Raw genomic sequence first — 23,992 nt, forward strand, 5'->3', positions numbered from 1 at the left:
TTATAAAATAAGCTAGGCAGGATGCATTCTCCTATGAACATGAACCATTAAAGGAGATAGCTAGTTAAAGGCATAGATACAAAGAACTGCAGGAAGACGGAACATATAATGAAATGGCAAAAGTTTGTCTTAATATTTTTGTACCAGCATTTGCCTACTTAGTAGCTTATGTCTGTACTATTCTCTTTATAAAGCCTTTTCGTATACATTTTTTTTCTCGTTTGATTATCACATAATTCCAGGGTAATAAAAGTGGCTTTTATTTTTCCCATTGTAAGATAAAGAAACAGGGTCAGATAAGTTAGTATTTACTGGGCCAGGAAAAGTTTTGCAATTCAGAAGTGGAAGATGCAGAATTCAAACAAAGAAACTTCTCACTTCATAATCCTTATATTTTTAGTTTATCGGACAGAAACCCACATATAAACAGTGCTAGAGATGGTTTTTCTTTTTTTAGAGACAGCTGAACTAAACCTTGTCAAATTATTTTGTGTGTAGGCTTTGAAGACTAGTTCTCTGTGGACTACTATTCCAGAAAAAGTCTTGCATGTTTTCTCTGTATAATACAAGATGCTGGAAACACACACACACACACACACACACACACAGAGAAATCCTGCAAAGTACTGAAAATTGCTTTGTAAATTAGAACACACCGATTCTAAGCTGGGAGAGGGTTCTGAGAATGGTCCCATTTTTAATGAGTTTGTTAACTTGTGAGATAGTTCATGGTGCCGAGCCGTTTGTCTAGTTTGGCCCTTACAGATCAGTGGCCCTTGGACAAGGCTGAAGCTGCTCTGTAGACGAGCCATACCCTCAAAATTCCTGACTGTCCCACGCCCACCGTACCAATCTTAATGGCTCAGCCACGGCTCTGTGATAAAGGGGAAAGATGCTATGAATCCAAAAAACTAAGTGATACCAGTGAGGAATGTGGTATAATTTGATATCTTCTGTGAAGGGTTTTATATCTTTTTATCTTATTGTGTTTGTTCTTTGCAACTAATTATTTGAATTAAATCGTGCTCTACTTAAGACTTTTTATTTACATTATATTTTATATAATAAAGAACTTCAAGTACAACCTTATAATAAAGAACTTCAAGTACAACCTTTTCACTATATCTGTAACTGCTTGGTCTTTATCCAAACTGAGCTTTTATAGAAGGTCTTAAGGAAGTCTCTCTTCACCAGATCACCCTCAGTGGTTCTCTGTCCATGTATTACTCAAAGGCTGATATTTTTCTGAGTTACCCAAGAGAAACTTACAAGAGGGGAACTGATTTTTGCTTTAGGGGAAAAAAAAAAATCTGCATCTTAGATCCTGTGATAGTAACAGGTTTAAGGATCTGTTGTTTAAAGATATTAGCACTTAGTTTGTGGTGTAAAAAATCATAAACAGGATTAAAATCAAAGATTTAAACTGATGGGGAAGAATACTGAGAATTCGTGCAAAATTCCAAACCAAAGTTCCCATAGCAGCACTTAAATATCTGCACACATTTCCCATTAGAACTACTGTTGTAATGTAACCCAATTTATGTCATAATAACAAGGAGTTACTTCAGCGATTTTAATTCTTTTTCTATCAATTAACATCGCCATGGAGACAATCTCTTGCTAATAATGACTTCATTAAATCAAAGCATAAAGGTGGATTTAGAGATTTTCAGGCTGTTTGCTTTATTCATTCATTTATTTATTTATTTGCATTGTATTATTCAGAGACATTTCTGGGCACGCAAAGTCATTACCTTGCCGAGTAATTTGTAGTTTCCTATTACTTCAAGCTCTTTCTTATATTTATGCAAAGAATTTCCGCCTAAACGATCACTTTCACTTTTTTTGGAGTTGTTTCGTTTTGTTTATTATTATTATGTTTTAAAATACAGTATTCGGCTTTCTGTTAAGAGAGAACACCGCCGCTTTCTACTTTAACTCCATAGACCGACTTTGCCACGAGACAAACCAAAACTCTCCGATTTGCGCGCTCCGGTGAGGGCTGGCCTTTTTGGCCCCCGCGGGCTGCCGTAGCCGAGGAAAGCAATGATTGGCTGAGGCAGAAAAGTACCGCTGCCCCGGCGGTTTCGGCGTTCGCAGCGATTGTCTGCCAAGGTCCGGCTAGTGTGGCGTCTGGAATAGAGGTTCTGGGTCCGGGCCGCGAGGTGAGCCGGGCGGCCACGCGAGCTATGGGGCGGGGGGGGGGGGTCGCGCGCAGACTCGGGTTCGAGGCCTCGGTGTTCCGTCGCTTCAGCAGGGTCCGGGGAGCGGCTACTGGTGCAGCCCCAGGCCGGGAGCACCGGAAAGGGCCTGGAGGGAGCGGGGTTCGGGGCCGGGAAAAGGGCCTGGCGGGAGCAGCGTTCGGGGCCGGCGAGGATGCGCCCGCACCAGAGAGTGCTGGGCGTCGGGTCCCCACGGAATGCTGTGCCCTCACGCTCTTCTCAGCCCTTTTAATGGCCGGGAGATCTCCGGTCGTCGGCGCCAGGTTACTTGGAACCACTGCCCGCGAAGCGCTGAGACCGGGAGGTGAGGAATGGCGGTCCTGGGTCCCGCCGAGTTTGCCTCCGAGACTGTTCCTGGTTTTCTAAGCTCTTCGGGGCACCCCGACGCTAACCCAGGAGTTTGGTTAGAAAGCGGACCAACACAGGCTCAGGGAATTGGGGAGCCTACACTGACGTCCCGGTGGCTGCGCCTGATCCCCAGAAATTAAGAGCTGCACTTCCCTGCTCCAGCCCGCCTCATGGAGTTGTCACGTGGGGGACACCCACAATTTTATGGTGGCAATTCCTACCGCCAGAAATAGTCTTTGCTCACGTACATAGCTGGTATTTTTGTTTGGGGTGTCTGGGATTGGGACGGTGCAGATAATGTTGTTAGTGACAGTGTGTTCCCCTCACCCCCGGTAGTAATACATGCCTCTTGTAGAAAAATTGAAAATACAGAAGCCTTTAGTGAAGAAAGTAATATTTACTTAACACTTCCATCCACAGTTTCTGTATTTCGCTTTTGTATGTGCTGTTTTCTGCTTGAACTAAGACTATACCTATGTTTTTCACTGAAGAGTATATACAGTTTTCCACTTCCATTAAAAAACTTCCTAGATAATGGTTTCTAATTTTGTATTTTCTTTTGGAGGAGCCCTGGTGGCACAGTGGTTAAACTGCTCAGATGCTGTCCACTCCACAGGAGAAAGATGTGGCAGCCTGCTTCTGTAAGATTTACAGGCTTGGGAACTCTATGGGGCGGTTCTGCTCTGTCATATTGGGTCAGTATGAGTCGGGATGGACTGGATGGCAGTGGGTTTGGATTGTCTTTTGACTGGCTGCCTATTCTGTAGTTGCATAGGTTTCATGAATTATTCAGCTGTTTCCCAGTTGGTGAGTTTTTGCTTTGTTTTAATGTCCCAGATAATACTTGAATGAATTTTTTAAAAATGGTATTTCAGAACTAGATTCTCAAAAATGGAATTATTAGGTTAGATGGTGTGGACATTTTTAAGGGCCTTGATCCACATTGCCAGATTGTTCCCAAAAAAGTTTTAGTAGTTTACATCTTTGGTTTACGAATGTACCTGTTTGACCAAGTGTTGTAGCTCGTAGTACATTTCTCACACATCAACCAGCGAAGTCAAGCCTCTTCTTGGAATCGTTTTTTGTTAGTGGTGTCCAGCAAGTCTCCTCGCTTGAATTTTGTGCAGGAGTCTTCAGAAACTTGTGTGTGTGTTATTGGTGTTACTGCATAGACTCACTGAATGTTAGAGCAGGAAGGTACTGCAGTGATCATCTAGCATAACTCCCTTATTTTGCAGATGAGAAACCGGGGGCCATGAGAGGTGAAGTGATGAGTTATCCAAGCCATGCAGCTAATTAAGTAGCAGAGCTGGGATTAGAACTCAGGTTTCCTGCCTCCCAAGTGAGTACTCTTTATGCTACATCAGGCTCTCTCTCACTGAACTGTGGCATAGTAGGTAATAGAATTTAAAAAGACGTTTATGTCACCTGGATTATTTTATCATTTAAAAACTGTACTGAATAACAAAGAGTTTAACCGTGTGAGGGACCCGTAACACTGAAGAAATTTGTTTGTGGTCATTTGCATGGCCAAGACTAGAAATTCATGGTTTAGCATAGCAACCATTTCAAGATTTTGGCAGTTGTTTTCAAATTCTGTACGTATTGGAACAAAGTATGCCTTTTGTTAGTTGCCATTGAGTCAGCTTGGACTCATGGTGACCTTATGTATAATAGAGCAAAATGTCCAGTCCTGCATATCCCTAATAAGTTATAATTTATATTCCAACTTAGCTGTTGGTTCTCATTAGTTATACCTTGAAGAGTTTTTAAAACTCCTGTTGCTTTAAGACCAAAGAACAATGGTTTTTTGATTTCAGGGCTTATAGCTTGGTTTCTTAACCCCCGTTGACATTTTGATCATTAATCTGTCCTGTGCATTGTAGAATGTTTAGCAACATGCCTGGGCTCTATTTACAGTAGAACCATCCTCCCCCATCATGATAATCAAAAATGTTCCACCCCCAGTTGAGAGCTACTTACGTATAGGAGTTATTTGGGAAGCTTTATAAAATGTAGATTAGACTACTTTTGTCTAGAGAGACTGACTTGAAGTTGCTGTTATTAGGTGCCACTGAGTTGGTTCTGCTCATAGCGACCCTGTGTACAACAGAATGAAACACTGCCCGGTCCTGCACCATCCTCACAATTGTAGCTTTGTTTGAGTGCATCATTGTAGCCACTGTGTCAGTCCATCTTGTTGAGGGTCGTCTTCTCTTTTGCTGCCGCTTTATCAAGTCCTTCTCAAGGAACCTGTCTCTTCTGATAACACGTCCAAAGTATGTGAGACGAAGTCTTACCCTCCTGTCTTCTAAAGAGCACTCTGGCTGTACTTCTTCCAAGACAGATCTGTTTGCTCTGCTGGCAGTCCGTGGTATATTCAGTATTCTCTGCCAATACCATAATTCGAAGGCATCAGTTTTTCAGTGTTCTTATACATTGTCCAGCTCTCACATGCATATGAGGCCATTGAAAATACCATAGCTTGGGTCAGGCCCACCTTAGTCCTCAAGGTGATGTATTTGCTTTTTAACATTTTAAAGAGGTCTTTTGCAGCACAATGGCCCAATGCAATATGTCATTTGATTTTTTTTTTTTTTTAAATTGTACTTTAGGTGCAAGTTTACAGTTCAAGTTAGTTTCTCCTAAAAAAATTTATATACACATTGTTACGTGACCCTGTAATATGACCGCACACTCTCCCTTTTTCTGGTATCCATTCAGCCAGCCCCTGTCCCTTTCTGCCTTCTCATCTTGCCTCTAGACTGCCCATTTAGTCTAATTTATCTGCCCATTTAGTCTCATTTATTTACTTGAACTAAGAAGCACACTCTTCACGAGTATCATATTATGTCTTACAGTCCAGTCTAATCTTTGTCTGAAGAATTGGCTTTGGGAATGGTTTTAGTTTTGGATTAGCAGAGAGTCCAGGGGCCATGTCTTGCTGGGGTTTCTCTGGTTTCAGTCAGACCGTTAAGTCTGGTCTTTTTACTAGAATTTGAGTTCTGTACCCCACTTTTCTCCTCCTCTGTCGGGGACTCTGTTGCTTTCCCTGTCAGGGCGGTCATTGGTGATAGCTGGGTACTATCTAGTCCTTTTGGTCTCAGGCTGATGGACTGTGGTTTATGTGGCCGTTTTTTGCCTCTTGGGCTAATATTTTCCTTGTGTCTTTCATGTTGTGTTCTTCATTCTCCTTTGATCCCCGTGGGTTGAGACCAGTTGAAACATCTTAGGTGGCTGCTCGCTAGCTTTTAAGACCCCAGATGCCACTCACCAAAGTGGGATACATAACATTTTCTTAATCAACTTTGTTATGCCAGTTGACCTAGATGTCCCCTGAAACCATGGTCCCCAGACCCCAGCCGCTGCTACTCTGTCCCTCAAAGTGTTTGGTTGTGTTCAGGAAACTTCTTAGCTTTCGGTTTAGTCCAGTTTGTGCTGACTTCCCCTGTTTTGTGTGTTGTCTTCCTCTTCACCTACGGTAATTCTTATCTACTATCTAGTTAGTGAAAACCCCTCTCCCTCCCTCCCCACCCTTGTAACCCTCAAAGAATGCTTTCTTCTGTGTCTAAACCTTTTCTTGAGTTTTTATGATAGTGGTCTCAGACACTATTTGTCCTTTTGCGACTAACTTCACTCAGCGTAATGCCTTCCAGATTCATCCATGTTATGAGATGTTTCGCAGATTCATCATTTCTTAGTATTCCATTGTGTAAAATAAGTATACCATAATTCATTTTTCCATTCATCTGTTGATGGACATTTAGGTTGTTTTCATCCTTTTGCTGTTGTGAACAGTGCTGCAGTGAATGTGGGTATGCCTATACCTATTCGTGTGACGGCTCTTATTTCTCTAGGATATATTCCAAGCAGTGGGATTGCTGGATCATATGATACTTCTATTTCAAGCTTTTTAAGGGGGCACCAAATTGATTCCTAAATTGGTCTTACCATTTTATATTGCCACCAGCAGTGTATAAGTGTTCCAGTTTCTTCACAGCCTCTCCAACATTTATTATTTTGTGTTTTTTGGGTTAATGCTAGCCTTGTTGGGGTGAGATGGTGTCTCATTGTAGTTTGGATTTGCATTTCTGTAGTGGCTAATGATCGGGTACATTTCCTCATGTATCTGTTAGCTACCTGAATGTCTTCTTTCGTCAAGTGTCTGTTCATATCCTTTGGCCATTTTTCAGTTGGGTTATTTGTCTTTTTGTTGTTGAAGTTTTGCAGTTATCTTGTAGATTGTAGAGATTAGACCCTGATTGGATATGTTGTAGCCAAAAATTATTTCCCAGTCTGTAGGTTGTCTTTTTACTCTTTTGGTGAAGTATTTGGGTGAGCATAAGTGTTTGATTTTTAGGAGCTCCCAGTTATCTAGTTTCTCTTCTGGTGTTTGTACTTTGTTAGTTATGGTTTGTATTCTGTTATGCCATCTGTTAGGGCTCCTAGCGTTGTCCCTATTTTTTCTTCCATGATCTTTATCGTTTTAGATTTTATATTTAGATCTCTGATCCATTTTGAGTTAGTTTTTGTGCATGGCATGAAATATGGGTCTTGTTTCATTTTCTTGCAGATGGATATCCAGTTATGCCAGCATCATTTGTTAAGGAGACTGTCTTTTCCCCGTTCAATGAACTTTGGGCCTTTGTCAAGTATCAACTGCCCTTAGGTGGATGAATTTACATCTAGATTCTCGATTCTGTTCCATCATTTGATTTCTTAAGTGCTGCTTCCATAGGCGTTGATTGTGGATCCAAGTAAAACGAAATCCTTGACAACTTCTTTATTTTCTCTGTTTATCATGATGTTGCTTATTGGTCCCCCCCAAAAAAACCAGTGCCGTCCAGTCGTGAGGATTTTTGTTTTCTTTATGTTGATGTGTAATCCATGCTGAGACTGTAGTCTTTGATCTTCATCAGTAAGTGCTTTAAGTCCTCTTCGTTTTCCACAAGCAAGGTTGTGTCATGTGCACATCGAAGGTTGTTAATGAGTCGTCCTCCAATTCTGATGTCGAGTTCTTCTTCATATAGTCGAGCTTCTCGGATTATTTGCTCAGCATACAGATTGAGTTAGTGTGATGAAAGGATACAACCCTGATTTTAAACTACACAGTATCTCCTTGTTCTGTTTGAATAACTACCTCTTGGTCTATGTCTAGGTTCCTCATGAGTACAATTAAGTGCTCTGGAAGTCCCATTCTTTGCTGTGTCATCCATAATTTGTTATGGTCCACACAGTCCGCAGTGATAGGATAATAGCCACACCCCTACAAGGAAGACAAGTTAATATGACTAGTATTCCAATTTACACACCAACTGCCAAGTCCAAAGATAAAGAAATTAAAGATTTTTACCAACTTCCGCAGTCTGAAATTGATTAAACATGCAATCAGGATTCATTGATAGTTACTGGTGATTGGAATGCGAAAGTTGGAAACAAAGGAAAAGGATCAGTAGTTGGAAAATACAGCCTTGATGACAGAAATGATGCCGGAGATCACAGGATAGAATTTTGCAAGACCAATGATGTATTCATTGCAAAACCTTTTTCAGCAACATAAACAGCAGCAATACATGTGGGTCTTTCCAAATGGAGTACACAGGAGTCAAATCGACTGCACATATGGAACGAGATGACGGAGCAGCTCAGTATCATCGGTCAGAACAAGGCCAGGGACCAACTGGGACAGACCATCAATTGCTCGTATGCAAGTTCAAGTTGAAGCTGAAGAAAATTAAAACAAGTCCACGAGAGCCAAAGTACAACCTGGAATAATAATAATAAAAAAAAAAAAAAACCAGTGCCATTGAGTCGATTCCGACTCATAGTGACCCTATAGGACAGAGTAGAACTGCCCCGTAGAATTTCTAAGGAGCGCCTGGCAGATTCGAACTGCCCACCCTTTGGTTTGCAGCTGTAGCACTTAACCAGTACACCACCAGGGTTTCCCTCCTGGAATATATACCACCTGAATTTAGAGAGCATCTCAACAATAGATTTAATGCATTGAACACTAATGACCAAAGACCAGTGGAGTTGTGGAAGGACATCATACGTGAAGACAGCAGAAGGTCATTAAAAATACAGGAAAGAAAGAAAAAACCAAAATGGACATCAGAAGGGACTGTTGAAAGTTTCTCTGGAATGTAGAGTAGCTAAAGTGAATGGAAATGATGATGACGTAAAAGAAATGAAGATTTCCAAGGCCAGCTTGAAAAGACCAAGTATTACAGTGAAATGAGCAGATACCTGAAGTAGAAAACCAAAAGGGGAGAACACATTTGGTGTTTCTCAAGCTGAAAGAACTGCAGAAAAATGTAAGCCTTGAGTTACAACATTGAGGGATTCTGTGGGCAAAATATTGAACAAAGCAGGAAGCATCAAAAGTAGGTGGAAGGAATACACAGGGTCTTTGTGCCAAAAAGAATTAGTCAGCGATCAACCACTTCAGGAGGTAGCATAAGATCAGGAACTGATGGTATTGAAGGAAGAAGTCCAAGCTGCACTGATGGCATTAGCGAAAAAGAAGGCTCCAAAAATTGACTAAATACCGCTTGTTATATTGCAACAAACAGATGCAGCACTGGAGTCGCTCACTCATCTATGCCGAGAAATTTGGAAGACAGCTACCTGGCCAGCAGACTGGGAGAGTTCCATGGTTTGTGCCCATTCCAAAGAAAGGTGGTCCAACAGAATGTGGACATTATCGAACAACATCATTAATATCACATGCAAGTAAAATTTTGCTGAAGATAATTCAGAAGCAGTCGCAGCAGTATATTGCCAGGGAACTGCTAGAAATTCAAGCCAGGTTCAGAAGAGGACATGGAACGAGGGATATCATCGCTGATGTCAGATGCTTCTTGGCTGAAAGCAGAGAATACCAGAAAGATGTTTACTTGTATTTTATCGACTATGCAAAGGCATTTGAATGTGTGAATCATAACAAATTGTGGTTGGAGCCCTGGTGGCATAGTAGTTAAGAGCTCAGCTGCTAACTAAAAGGTCAGCAGTTCAAATCTACCAGCCCCTCCTTGGAAATCCTATGGGGCTGTTCTACCCTGTCCTGTAGGGTGGCTGTGTGTTGGAATTGACCTAACGGCAATGGGTGTTTTTTTTTTTTTTTAAGTAGTAGGCCTCATGAATCTGCATTTTAACAAGCATCTCTGTTGATTCTAATGTAGCTGGTTCTTGAACAGCACAGAAACATACCTGTTTTTCTCTTAGATTTTGCTTATTTGGTGGTCGTAATAGAAATATTACTGTTTTGGTAGTTGTTGAAATGCACGGAAGATCCTGTACTAGTCGCACTTCCCGTAGTCTGAGGGGAGAAAGGACAGGGGTTTTGCTTGGTGCTGGCCTTGAAGTTGTCCCGCAGAATTAGGCAGTGTGCTTAGGTACCAGGACTACCAAATGAGTAGAACATTCTCCCTGTCCCCATGAAACTTAGATCCCACTGTGGGATGCTGGTCAGCAAACAGGAAAATTACAAAACAGCCTGGTAAGTGCCATGACTGAGAGTGGAAAGGAGGGCTCTGAGTATAGGAGCCCTGTTCACTTGGGCCTCAGGAGAGAAAGGAGGGAAACAGCCTCCTACTGCACAGGAAGGAGAAGCCAAAAAACCAAACCCATTGCCCTTGAGTCAGTTCTGGCTCACAGTGACACTATCGGACAGGGTATAACTGGCCCGCAGGGTTTTCAAGGAGTGCCTGGTGGATTCGAACAGCCGACCTTTTGGTTAGCAGTCATAGCTCTTAACCCCTGTGCCACCAGGGTTTCGTCAGGGAGGAGGGAAGATATTAAGCCTTTAAGAGGGCTAGGCAGCCCACATTCGCAGAAGGGAGATGTTTAGAGAGTTGTTCTTCCCCATGTCTGGTGCTTTCCTCAGACACTGACACATGAGGTTAGTGCTGCATTTACTGGGGTTGTAAGGTTAGCTTCCTTGCAAATTTTTGCTTTCCAAATATTTTTCACCCTGAACTGTAAACATTCTAGAAGTAGATGAAAGTTTACAGGTAAACATTGTCATGAAACAAAGATTTTCATGTCTTCTGCTCAGTGTCATAACTCAAAATCACATCGTTCACTATTCATCTGTTAGAATGACTAAAATCCAAAACACTGACAATACCACATACTGGCAAGGATGTGGAACAACAGGAGTTCTTATTCATTGCTGGTGGTTATGCAAAACGGTACAGCTGCTTTGGAAGATGGACACTTACAAAGCTACACGTAGACTTACCGTACGATCTAGCCGTCAGGCTCCGAGATCTTTACCCAAATGAGTTGAATATGTATGTCCACATAAAAAACCTGCACATAAATGTCGTTAGCACTTTTCTCCATAATTGCCAAAAATTGGAAGCAACCAAGATGTCCTTCAATAGGTGCATGGATACACAAAGTGTAGTGCGTCCATGCAATGGGGTATTATCAGCGATAAAAAGAAATGAGCCGTCAAGCTAAAGGAAAAAAAAAAAGACATGGTAGAACTTAAATGCACGCTGCTAACTGAAGGAAACCAGTCTGAAACAGCTCCATACTGTATGATTTCAACTATCTGACATTCTAGAAATGGCAAAACTAGAGAGCAAAAAGATGAGTGGTTGTCAGCAGTTGAAGAGAGGAAAGCGTGGAAGCATGAATCGAGCAGAAGGGATTTTTAGGATAGTGGAACTATTCTGTATGATACTGTAATGGCAGATAGAGGCCATTACGCATTTCTCAAACCCACAGGACTATACCATACAAAGAGCGAACCCTGTTGTAAACTGTGGACTCTAATGAGTAATAATATGTGAACATTGGTTCATCAGTTGTAAGAGATGCACCACAGGAATACAAGATGCTAATAGAAAGTGTGTATAGAGGGGAGAGGCGGTATACTGGAATGCTACTTTCTGCAGTTTTTCTATAAACCTAGAACTGCTTTAAGAAATAAAGTCTCTCAATTTTTTTGAGAAACCACATTAGATACATTTCTGTTTGGTCGTTATGTTTCTTTTCAGGCTAATTTACAGCACCTTGTCACTTTAGGTATTTCCCCCAGTTTTAATACTTTCTCACTAGTTTTCTCCCTGTCTCCATGGCCATCCCTCAGGCTTGGCAGGAGAATCCCATGCACTGAAAAGAACAATTATGCCTTTTTAAGGGCTTGGGCTTTGGAGGGTCAAGCCGTAGTTCTGCGTAACCACCTGACAGGGCTGCTGTGTGAATTGCTCATGAATCTAACACAGCCTACCACGTAGCTGGATGAATAAAATTTCCTTCTTTTCCCTCCATTCCTTTGCTAAAAAGTCTCTTCTGGGCAGTTTGCAGGTGTCCTGGACTAGACCTCTCAGTTGTTTCTGACAGAATATACAGCCTTTGACTTGATGGGCATTTATGGAAATAGGTCGTTTAAAACAAGCCTGAGTAGGAGTCAGGGGAGAGAGAGGATGCATAGAGGGTGATTGTGGCTTTAATTTTGAAGGAAGATGTTTTCCCAAGGTGACCCTGAAGAAAGGAGGCCTGTTTCCTGTTAGGTGTTGATGGTGCAAGAGTCTTACCTCTTGCTTCAAAAATTGTCAGAACAGTTCCTTCTGTGTTACTCAATTTAAAAGATGAAAACTTAAAATCACTTGAGCCAAGTGATGGGAAAAATTGTGCTGTCAGTACCAACGTACTCATACAAAGTGGATTTGTGGGCACGCCATTAAGTAACAGAGAGTAGTAAGGAAGCCTAATGACGACTAATGTAAAATATATGGCTCTCCTAAAGTGATGGATAAAATGTGTTTGAGGCAACCACCTCTTTCGAAATAACGAAAAATATTTTTTTTTATCCAAGAGGTTTAGCAGAATGTAGATCTTCTGGAGAATAAACGAGAAGCTCGATGTTAATCTAGTTTTCGTTGGGTTACAGTCTGTAGAGAGAGAAGAGACTCGTGTGGAAAAAACTAAAGAATACAAACGAGAGTAAATAGTGGCAGGTTGTATCAAGCACAGCCAAGTGCCAAGTGATAATGATGACAGAACGAAGTGAGATGGCCTGTAGTTGCCATCTCAAACAGAAAGCGGAACCCAAGCAAGTTCCTGCCTAAAACTTTTCCCTGTCTCCTGCCACAGCGGTATTTCCCAGACTTGCCAGTGCATGATACTCTCCTAGGCCTGTGCGGACAGATTAGGAATCTGGGTCCTGCTCCAAAACTACTGAATCAGAATCTCCAAGTGCCACAGTGGTTGCAGTTTGTTCTTTGGCCTGACTCACAGTGCTCCCCAGAATGTGGCCCTGCTCCCTCTGCCCCTGCGTTTCCTCCTTGCCTGCAAACCCTTTTACCCTCAAACACTGTCCAATGCCTTTGCTAAAACTTCTCTCCTTTTAGCTGGTAGACTCCTCCTTTTCCTTCAGACTCAGTTCAGGGGTCACCTTTTCTAGGAGTCCTTCTTTGACCCACCAAGACTGAGCCAAGTGGTTGTTCTCTGTGCTCTCAAAGCATTCTGTGCATAATTCTATCCAAACACATACACTTTAATAAAATACTCTAGTTACAGGGTTTTTTTTTTTTTTTTCCCTCTGGAATTTGATTTCTGAGGGCCCAAGACCATGTCTCATTTGTGTTATGTCCCCAGCTTGTGTGCCTGACAGCTGGTGCTCCAGGAAAGCTTGAAGTGTTAAATGCCTTCAGGAAGAGATTGATGCGAATTGGAGTAAAGACCAGGGTTAAAGGAGGAGGTGTGATCTTTAACAAGCTTAGAAGAACAGATGTATAATATCTGCCTTATTTAAAGGGGTGAATAGATAATATAAGTAACATCTTTAAAATAACCAATACTGCGAGATAATAATAGCCTAGATTTCAATTATTTTTTTCTGTTATTGTGACTTTGGACAAGGTAGTTAATATACCTGTGAACTAGATGTTGGTGCAGTGGTTAAGCGCTCAGCTGCTAACCTGAAGATTGGAGGTTCGAACTACCAGCCACTACACAGGAGAAAGACATGGCAGTCTGCTTCCATAAAGATGTACATCCTTGAGGGCAGTTCTGCTTTGTCCTATAGGGTTGCTATGAGTGGGCATCACCTCGTTGGCACTGGGGAACTAGACGTTCACATGACAGTGAATTTTAGTGGTTTTTTAGGGGAACACGAAACAAAATAAACATTTTTATCTCGGTCTTATACATGAAGAAAGTGTGGCATAATGGAATTTAGCATCTGTGATAGTCAGGAAACAAACCTAAAACTCATGAGTTGAGTCTCTATTGTGCCTTCAGAGTTCATAGTCTACACCTGGTGATGCAGTGGTTAATTGCTCAGCTGGTAACCATAAAGGTGGCAGTTCAGATCTACCACCCGCTCCTTGGAAACCCTATGGGGCAGTTCTACTCTGTCCTGTAAGATTGCTATGAGCCGGAACAGACTCTACGGCAACCAGTTTGGGGTTTTTTTTTGCACCTGGCAACCACAAAACAGCGCGTTCAAGACAGAAACAGGGTAGTTGGTAGATTATTAGGAAGGTTTGTTTTTACTAAACTCTTTCAAGATACTGAATCTGTTATAGGATTTACTTTGTAATTTTTCACCTCCTGTTTACCATAAATGAAATTGTTGTGTGCTTTTTTTGTGAGCCCTGAATGAATGGTGGTTGTCCTGAATAGTAGTAATAATTTCAGTTTTCTATTGAGACTGTGTAGATGGAGAAGTAAGCTGGCAATTCATTGGAAAAATTAAACTTAGCTGAGCAAAACAGTAAATTGATTTTTTTTTTCTTTTAAATTTTTCAAGCTTGGGGGAGAGAGGACTAAATGACATGGCCTGAAATTCAAGAATAGGTTTTGAAATTTGCATTTTCTTTTTTTTTAACTTATGGCACTGACTTTTCTTGGTTAAAGAGAATTATTTTACTTAAATTATGATCACCTTTTTTTACTCACACCCTTTAAACAAGAGTTTAAATTTTTCTTCTGGATTCTGCCTTTAAGGCCAGAGATTGTGTGTGATGTATTCTTTCGTTTCCTGGCACAGTGTGTACATACACATATTTGAATAAATGAAAAACCAGTAATACAGTTCCAGGTCACCCAGACTGCGGAGCCTGTAAACCATGATCCAAACCCAAAATCAGATCACTGAGTAGCTGGGCTTGGAGTGAAATAAGCAGTGCTATCTATGGAAGGCTGAGTACTTAAAAGTTTAATTGAAAACAAACAAAAACCAGTTTGAGTTCTTGAGGAGTGTCCTTAAAATATTGTATCCATATTAATCTTTAAGTCTTAATGCTCAATGGCTACTAAATAATAGTGATGTGAATTTGGCTGAAAAAGAAAAATTTATTTCCATAGTCCTTTTACTGTTAGTTTTTGCTTAAATAACCAGTTTTGTTAGATGTGTTTGCAAAAAATATTCAGAGAACGATAGCTGTTATGTAACAGAATGAGTATGGAAAGGAGCTTTGGGCAACTTTGTATGTCTGATACTATTTGGTGAAGCTCTCTATTTCTCTGTTTCAGATTCCTATTATACTTGAATTTTAAGACTTTTTTCTTTATTATTTAGAGCATATATCTACTGTAGTTATAATGTTATTGTTGTGAGGTGCCATCGAGAAGTTCTGACTTACAGTGACCTTATGTACAACAGAACAAAACGCTGCCCGGTCCTGCGCCATCCTCAGAATCATTGTTACACTTGAGCCCGTTGTTGAAGCCACTGTGTCAGTCCATGTCATTGAGGGTCTTCCTCTTTTTTGCTGACCCTCTACCTTACCAAGCATGATGTCCTTCTCTAGGAACTGTTCCCTCCTGATAGCATGTCCAAAGTATGTGAGACTGGTCTCACCATCCTTGTTTCTAAGGAGCATTCTAGTTGTACTTCTTCCAAAACAGATTTGTCCATTCTTTTGGCAGCCCATGGTGTATTCTGTGTTCTTCGTCAACACCACAATTCAAAGGCATCAGTTTTTCTTCAGTCTTCTTATTTATCATCCAGCTTTTGCATGCATATAGGACAATTGAAGATAAACCTTGACTACATTAGCATCTTTCAGGAGGCTGAATAAGGTCATGATTAAGAGCATGTACTGGCTGTCCTCTTAACTAGCTGTGTGACCTTGAGCAGGGTGCTTAACCTTTCTGTGTTGGTTTTCTCTTCTGTAAAATGAGAATAGAAACATACCAACTGCATAGGATCATGAGGTTTAAATGGGTTAATATATGTAAAGTACTTAGAAAAGTGCTAACATGTAGTAAATTCTCCATTACCCCAAAACCCGTTATCATTGAGTCGATTCTGACTCATAGCGACCCTATAGGACAGAATAGAAACGCCCGTGAGGTTTTCAAGGAGCAGCTGGTGAATTCAAACTCCCAACCTTTTGGTTAGCAGCCAGGCGTTTAACCACTGTGCCACCAGGACCCCTACCTCTCAGGTATCCGCTCTCAATTATGATTATAATTATTTTCAGAGATGGTGTTCAGAGATCAGTTCCTTGTAAATGTGTCTACCTTATATAACATGGACCTTGGAATAGGACTGATTTCAGCTGGAATGTTGATTCTATCACATTTTTGGGCAAGTTCTTTAATTTTCTGTGGCTTCATTTTCATCAACAAAATGAGCATAATACCTGATTCCCAGGATTGTTATAAGGGTTAAATTGGATAGCATTTGCAAGGATCTTAGCAAGAGTGCTCAGCTTAAAATAAGCATTTAGTAAATGGTGGAGGTGGCAGGGATTATAACTATGTCTGAGACAATACACCTACTTCTCACTTACCAACTATCTCGTTATCTGACATTTCACATTTACGACAATAGTGAAAAATTTACTGTCCGACTATTTTGTGCATTAGTGATGTATGTCTGGCAGTAATGAACGCCAAGGCATGAGGCGAGAATAATGCTGGCTGTGATAGTTAAGGTTATGTGTCAGCTTGCCTGGGTGCTGATTCTCAGTGATGTGGCAGTTACGTAATGATATAATTTGGCAGTTACGTACTGATGTAGTCATTCTCCATTCTGTGATCAGACGTGATCATCCTCCATTTTTGCATAACTACCTGGTCTTTGGAACCTAACCATGTTGGTAAATGAGGAGTGAGTGTAGTGACAACTGGTTAAGAACAGGGCCTCTGTAGACACAGGGCTGGTGACTTTGCACAAACCGTCTTTTGTAATGGAGCTATGTCATGGGGTTGTTGTGGGAGCTGAATAAGATGATGCATGTAAAACAGCCTGGTACCTGGTTCATAGTAACTGCTGAAAAAAATTTAAGCTGTAAGCTGTCATGTAGTAGTAGTAGTAGTAGTAGTAGTAGTAGTAGTAGTAGTAGTAGTAGTGGAGCAATAATATTGATTCTTTGTATGTGGTCCTTTGATAACTTGATTTTCTATAAATACGTTAAAGATTTCAAAGCTTTGCCTCTTTTGTTGAAAAATTAACTTTTGTCTTTACTGTTTCTTTTCATATTTCCAATCAGGGTTGTTAAAATGAGTCTACGGAAACAAACCCCCAGTGACTTTTTAAAGCAAATCATAGGACGACCAGTTGTGGTAAAATTAAATTCAGGAGTGGATTATCGAGGTAATATTTTCATGCTTCATCTTTACTGTTTTAACTAAAGGAAATAAGACTTCATGTTGATTTTTGTTAACTTCTTAAACGTTCCCATCTCTTTTTCTAGCTTGGAGAGGGTTCCTTTTTAGAGGTAACTCTGGCAGCATAGTGTGTACCCTGTTTTTACACAAATAACGAGTGCCTTCTACATTTGTTTGCCAGTTGCTACCTCTCCCCTCCCTCCCAAGTATTTTTTTTACAGCAAAAAATTAGCATACTTATGAAAATACCTCTGGGGGAGGGAGTGTTTGGTAGACAAATGTAGAAGGTGCGTGTTATTTACATAAATATATGGCACTTCTGGTTTCCAGTGTGATTTGTATGACTCAGGTCTCTGCTTTGAGATCCTGTGTGCCTAAGTTCCTTGGGTTGCTTAGTCAGCTCAGATGTTAATAACTGGAGACCGAAGAACAGCTTGGCACAGCAACACTTGTTTTTGCAGAGGTATTCAAGATTGGCATGCAACTATTTAGACAGTATCATTTAGAACATGGACTTTCTCACTCATACAACATGTAGGGTATCCAAAGATCCCTCTCTGTTCTTTTAAAGAAAAAAAAAAATTTTTTTTTAAGAGCCTATGACACTTCTGAAATTAACTTTTGTGGTAGGAATGGTATCAAATTCCATTTCTTTAAAGATTACTGAATTCCTAATCTTCCGAAGTTAAGATATGTTACATTACGTGGGATATTCACAGGTATAGATAACTAATTATTAACAGGATTTTGTCGCCTTTCCTTTTCTGAATAATTAATAATGATAATCTTTGGAGCTTTTTCCTCTTTTCATACATATGCCCACATAATTTTATCGAGAGCTGACTATGCACCCAGTGTGTGTTAATCACTTCACATACTTTTCTATTTAATCTTCACAGAAATCCTTTGAGATCTCTGTTGTATTATTTCCATCTAAGGACTCAAATTCAAGCTTGTTTCCAAAGCTTGTTAAGAGCCCACTCTGCTGTTCATGTACTGCTTCAGTTTCCTGGCTTTAACATACCTCCAGATCCATTTGATTTTTATAGTAGGACTGATAGTTTATACTGAATACTAAGGTAGTGTAGAGGATTTATGGACTGCTTCTCACTCATGAGCTTTTGATGAGCTCAGAGGAGGTAATAGCCTTCTGGAGGTTTGAGAATATTCATCTACTGATTAAGTGGGGACATTGTGTTCAATGTCTTCTCAGTACCCACCTTACTGAAGAGAGAAACCACCTCGATCTTTTTTTCTCTATACTCTTGAGGGAAGTTTTTTTCTATTTAATAAGTTGATATTATGTACTTTTATTATTTTTTTTTTTAGACATTTCAAAGCAAACAATGGAGAAAAGCATGTAGCAGAAGGCCCAGCCTCCCAAAATTCCACTATCCAGAGATAATAAAAAAAAAAAATATGCCTTACCAATTTGGACCTCTATGCATATAAACTTAAAAACAAAACCCATTGTTGTCGAGTCAGTTCTGATTCGTAGCATCCCTGTAGGACAGAGTAGAACGGCCCCATAAGATTTCCAAGGAGCAGCTGGTGGATTCGAACTGCCGACCTTGTGGTTAGCAGCTGGGCTCTGTAGAGAGAGATAAGCATAATTTTTACATAAATGGGATCATTCTGTACACACTATTGTGCAGTGTGTTTAGCTTTTTTTTTTTTTTTTTTAAAGCAGTGCACAAGTTCTGACAGTGTAGGGTTTTTAATGACTGCATAGGAAGGGGTCCATTGTAGGGATGAATCATAGTTTTACTTTTGTTCTTGTTTTTAACTAGTTTCCTACTAATGGACATTTAGGTGGATACCAACCTTTTTTTTTTTTTTTTTTTAATCCTTTGACATGCATTTTGAGCACTTGTTCCAATATCACTTTAGAATAAATTCTCTGAGCTAGGATTTCTTGAGTTAGAGAGTATGCCAAATGGCCCTCCACCAGAGAACGAGGATTTGTCCTTTGCCATGTTCTCACCAACTTTTTAGCTTTTTTTTTTTTTAACTTCTTCAGTCTAATTAGCACCAAATTGTATCTCATTTGTATTTCTTTATTAGTCAGGTCAAAAAACCTTTAAGATGGGCAGTAACCATAGTTTTCCTCCTTTTATGAATTATCTGTTCATGGCTTTTATACTATTAAAGCAAAATATCTTACGCTATTAGAGAATACTGCTATAAAGAATGCACTTATTTCGTGGTTAAACAAAAAGAAAAAACAGCTGTCTGTAGCAGTTTCTTTTTAAGTTTGAAGAAAACGTCTTGGCTTATATTATTTATCCTTGTTTACTCATAGCAATCCTATGCACTGGGTTTGGTTTTGGTTTTACACTTGTTTAAAAGAGCCCTCATGGCATAGCGGTTAAAGTGCTCAGCTGCTAACCAAAAGATGGGCTGTTTGAACCCACCAGCTGCTCCGCAGGAGAAAGATGTGGCAGTCTGCTTCTGTAAAGATTTACAGCCTTGGAAACCGTCTGGCACAGTTCTACTCGTCCTGTAGGGTTGCCGTGAGTCAGAATGGACTCAATGGCAATGAGTTTTGGTTTTTATAGTTGTTTATCCCTTGAAGAAGTTACAAGGAGTTATAATTCCAACCTCTTGAGCATTTTTTTTTTTTAAACCTTTGCTGTGAGAATAGGTATTTTGATTAGAAGGTGAATATTTAACACTGAAATGCTTTTGATTAATTTTGAGACAGATTTGCATATCACATTTCAAGTTCCTTGCTCATTTCTGCTTGTGGTTTAGACATAAACTGTAAAGTTGCATTTTAAGCTTTCTTTTGATTTTTTTTTTTTTTGATAGGAAATAATGGTTATTAATTGTTCATAGCCCTGATTCTTTGAACGTTTGCAGGTTCTAGCAGAATTCCGTTAGGTTTATGTCTTGTGCTCTTATTGCACACAGGCACAGTTCTGAAAAGGAGCGTTTTTGTTTACCGGATAATGGGGGCAGAGGCGGAGAGTGAGGAGCATGTTAACCAAGTTGAGACTTTAAATGAAACTATTGACTTGGTTAATCGAATCAAATCTGTGTGGTATGTTTTACTTCATTGTTTTTGGTTTTTTTCCTAGAAAAATACAACTTCAAAGACTCAGAGTTTGGAGGCTTTTTATCTTTTGGAAAAAAATCAGCAGGTCAAAATATTGCAAAAAGTTATACCATCTTAGCACAATTAAAAAGATTCTCGTGAACAGTTTCCTTGAAAGCTCCCTAGAATGTTTTTAGCCACTTTTCTATATTAGTTTTGATTTGAAAAGATTGTAACTGTAACAGAACAGAACGGGCTGTGTTATGATGCGATATGTTGCCGTGTATTCTCAAGCCGCTCTGCCCTGTGAGTCACAGCTCTGAGAGGTTCTTTCAGGAGCACCTGCTGGCTCCTCTTCTATTATTTTAACAGATTGTGGAGACTTCCTCTTAACCCTGGAGTACATTCATCTGCTGCAGAAGATGTCGGGAAAGAATGAAATAAATCTGCCAGGCCCGTATTTCATTTAGTGGCTAAAGTAGAAAAAAAAATGCCACTGGGACAGAGGAGTCTTGGATAGTGGTCATTTGTTCCTGTATAATTGCCCACTCCTGTTTGTAGCTTTCAAAGAATGGTATTTTTGTTGGAGTGCTCATATTATGTTACTTTGGTGAAGGTTTTAAAAGTTGCTGCTGTTATCATACATAGGATGAGGGAAGTGACAGTTCCTTGTTTTCCCTAGTAGCGGTGGCCGCATGACTGCTTTCCCGTTGTACGCTTCTCAGCCTTCATTCACATTGGCATGGAGTAAAGAAAGGTTTTTGTGCTTCAGGCTATTGAGTTTCATTTACAGTGTGAATTTTTATATTAAACATGTGAGAGCTAATGAATAAAGAGATTGTCAGCTCTAAGGTATACCCTGTAATTTTCAGCTCTTACTTGCTTTGTATGTCTTTCTTTTTGACTAAATCTGTCTCCAGGGGTCCTGGCTTGCCTGGATGGCTACATGAATATAGCCCTGGAGCAGACGGAAGAATACGTAAATGGACAACTGAAGAATAAGTATGGGGATGCATTTATCCGAGGAAACAATGGTAACATTCCTTCACTCTCCATTTGTACAGCATCCAAAATAGCCTTTTTAGTTATAATCAGATCACCAGAGAGTTTTCCAGATAATTTGAAAGTTTGATTTTAGTTTGGCTCAGGTCTTCAATGTGACCAGTTCTTTCTTACATGTTTCATAGAATTTTATAACTAGAAATTCACTCTTACTCCTTTTACTGATGAGGAACGTCTGAATACTGCCTCCCTCCCCCATCCAAAAAGAAAAAACAAAAACTAAACTTGTTGCTGTCTAGTTGATCCCAGCTCATACAACAGACTAGAACTGCCCCTTAGGGTTTCCAAAGAGCGGCTGGTAGATTTGAACTGCACATCTTTTGGTTAGCAGCCAAATGCTTAACCACTGTGCTACCAGGGCCGCTGTACTGCCCCAGAGCCCTTTTTTCTTCAATACAGGTTGTCATAGCCCTGCTATATATCCCCTGCCTCTTCCAGCCTGGAAGTTTGAGCTGTGAGAATGGGCACTATTTCCCTGCTGTCCTTGATTTGCATAATTTGGTAACGAGGTTGTCCTAATTGTCCTTTCTCTGTTAAACATTTAGATCTTTTTTGCGTGGATTTGCATCCTTTAGTTTGGCAAAAATGGCAAAATAGGAAAAACGGTTCTAAAGTTACTCAGCTTTTTAAAAGCTAATACATTGCTATGATTTTATTTGTGGAATTTCATGTAAAGACAAATTGTCAATGAAGTCATATTTGATTTTTTTTTTTGGTTGGGGGGAGACCAAATTTATGGGAATTATCCCTTGACCCATGCCCACTTTTTGGTCCCACCCCAAATGGAACGCTGGGACTCCGAGTTCAGATTTTTTATTGAAGTGTGCTCTTTCTTTCCTCCTTTGTTCATATTGTTCTCATTTGACTTCCTCCTTGTGCCATCTCTAGGGAGCTGATAGCAGCAGTCAGCTGCAGGTTCTGTGAGTGGCTATAGGGAATATCCTCTCACTTGAACGCCCTACTGAGGACATAGCCACTTTTCCAGTGGTGTTTTATTGCCCTTCTGATGCTTCCTTTCATATAACCTTTCCATGATTGTTTTTAGACTCCCAAATTCACATGTCTAGGTGCTTTCTCCTTGGGTCTCAAAGCAAATCGTGAATTATTTCATTAATCTGTGCTGTGTTCTTTGACCAAGACATCTCTTAATGTTCATTTTCAACACACTTACCAGAATCTGAGTAGGCATGGAGGGAGCAAGGGGCAGGGCACTGCTGATGAAAGTGTGACCAGAGTGACTTAGTCACCAAATTTAGTCTTTTTCCTTATGTACCACGTGTCCTAACAAGTTCCATTTGGGTTGTTACGAGAGGACTGGCTGGGCAAAGCTTTGAATGACACTGAAGGTGGAGACTCCAACAAGGAACTTTGATTAAGGACCTTAAAAAAAAATTAGTAGCTTTAAAAAAAATCTCAGGTCTTGTGTATTCTGTCACAATTATAAAAGGTAAACAGGAAGTTTAGAGTCTGTACTGGGGAGATGGATGGAAAATATTTACCCTTACTCTGAAGTCTAGCCTGATAGATTTACTGATTTCCTTTCCTGAAAGCATAATTATTACATTGTGATTATAAAACCACCGTGGGGGCTGGTGTGCCGCTGTGATGCCGGGAGCTATGCCACCCGTATTACAAGAACCAACAGGGTCACCCATGGTGGACAGGTTTCAGCAGATCTTCCAGACTAAGACAGACTGGGAAGAAAGGCCTGGTGACCTACTTCGGAGAGTAAGCCAGCGGAAACCTTATGGATCACAACAGAGTATTGACTGACACAGTGCCGGAAGGTGGACCCGTTAGGTTGGAAGGCACTCAAAAGTCACAGTAGCCAACTTCGATTACGGACTTTCCGAGCATACAAACAATTGTGAAGATGGAACAGGACCAGGAAATGGTGTTTCGTTATGTTGTACGCAGGGTTACTATGAACTGGGGCTGACTTGGCTGCAGCTGACATCAACAGCAATTGTAAAACATTCTTAGATTCCAGGGTTTTTCACATATGTTTTATTTCCTCTTCCTGGGCATGATTTACAAAGTCATTGAGATACATAGTTAAGACTAGAACACAATCCTATAACACATCAAACCCTGGTCTAGATTCATAAAATTAGTCTTAAAGTAGTCTAGAATTTATTACCTTGTATGAAAATTCAGGGAGCCCTGGTGGTGCAGTGGTTAAAGCAATCGACCGCTGACCAAAAGATCGGCTGTTCAAAACCACCAGCAGCTATGTGGGAGAAAGATGTGCCAGTCTGCTTCCGTGGGGTTTACAGCCTTGGAATCCCAAGGGGTCTCTCTGGGTCAGAATTAGCTCGATGGCAGTGGGTTATGGGTATGAAAATTCATTTTAAATTTGCACAGGTGTCAGGCCAAAACTTTTTGCCTTTAAAGTTCGCTGCTCTGATACTTAGGAGTATTTTTCCAATTTATTTATTTATTTTTTCTTTTCAGTGTTGTACATAAGTACACAGAAGAGAAGAATGTGAAGACCCCAAGAGAGCAATACTTTCATACTTGGATATATTTTTCATGAAATGTCTTTTCTATTTTTTGGCTCTTTTGTTATATAATTTGTTCTGTTTTCACAGTAGTTGGTGGTTTTTCACTGATACGGTGGTAAGAAATATGTATAAAATTGTTGAATTTAATTGTAAAGAGTTCTTCCACACTTCAGTTTCATTTTCTTTTACCTCTGTCGGTGTACAAGTTGTAAAAAGAATAAAACAAAACATAAAATCTG

General features: G+C 40.2%; 1 protein-coding gene across 3 annotated transcripts; it reads left to right on the forward strand.

Moving 5' to 3' along the window:
- The first annotated feature begins 2,034 nt into the window (after positions 1 to 2,034).
- On the forward strand, positions 2,035 to 23,992 carry LSM6 (LSM6 homolog, U6 small nuclear RNA and mRNA degradation associated). 3 transcript variants are annotated; one of them, XM_010597212.3, is made up of 5 exons: positions 2,041 to 2,165; positions 3,809 to 3,912; positions 17,033 to 17,136; positions 21,108 to 21,221; positions 23,704 to 23,992. In XM_010597212.3, the coding sequence occupies exons 3-5, from the start codon at positions 17,043 to 17,045 to the stop codon at positions 23,736 to 23,738; spliced, it is 243 nt and encodes an 80-aa protein (XP_010595514.1). In that variant the 5' UTR covers positions 2,041 to 2,165; positions 3,809 to 3,912; positions 17,033 to 17,042; the 3' UTR covers positions 23,739 to 23,992. The 3 variants fall into 3 exon arrangements, with proteins under 3 accessions (XP_003417595.1, XP_010595514.1, XP_064123619.1); XM_064267549.1 differs by lacking the exon at positions 2,041 to 2,165 and adding an exon at positions 3,136 to 3,211; XM_003417547.4 differs by lacking the exon at positions 3,809 to 3,912 and having other exon boundaries at positions 2,035 to 2,165.

Source organism: Loxodonta africana, chromosome 13 (genome assembly GCF_030014295.1).
Source record: "Loxodonta africana isolate mLoxAfr1 chromosome 13, mLoxAfr1.hap2, whole genome shotgun sequence".
NCBI lineage: Eukaryota > Metazoa > Chordata > Mammalia > Proboscidea > Elephantidae > Loxodonta > Loxodonta africana.

Excerpts from the sequence above, each read along its gene's own strand:
- LSM6 (XM_003417547.4), top strand. The coding sequence starts at position 17,043 with ATGAGTCTACGGAAACAAACCCCCAGTGACTTTTTAAAGCAAATCATA. Across the intron at positions 17,137-21,107 it reads TTCAGGAGTGGATTATCGAG|GGGTCCTGGCTTGCCTGGAT; the intron begins GTAATATTTTCA and ends ATCTGTCTCCAG. Across the intron at positions 21,222-23,703 it reads ATTTATCCGAGGAAACAATG|TGTTGTACATAAGTACACAG; the intron begins GTAACATTCCTT and ends TTTTCTTTTCAG.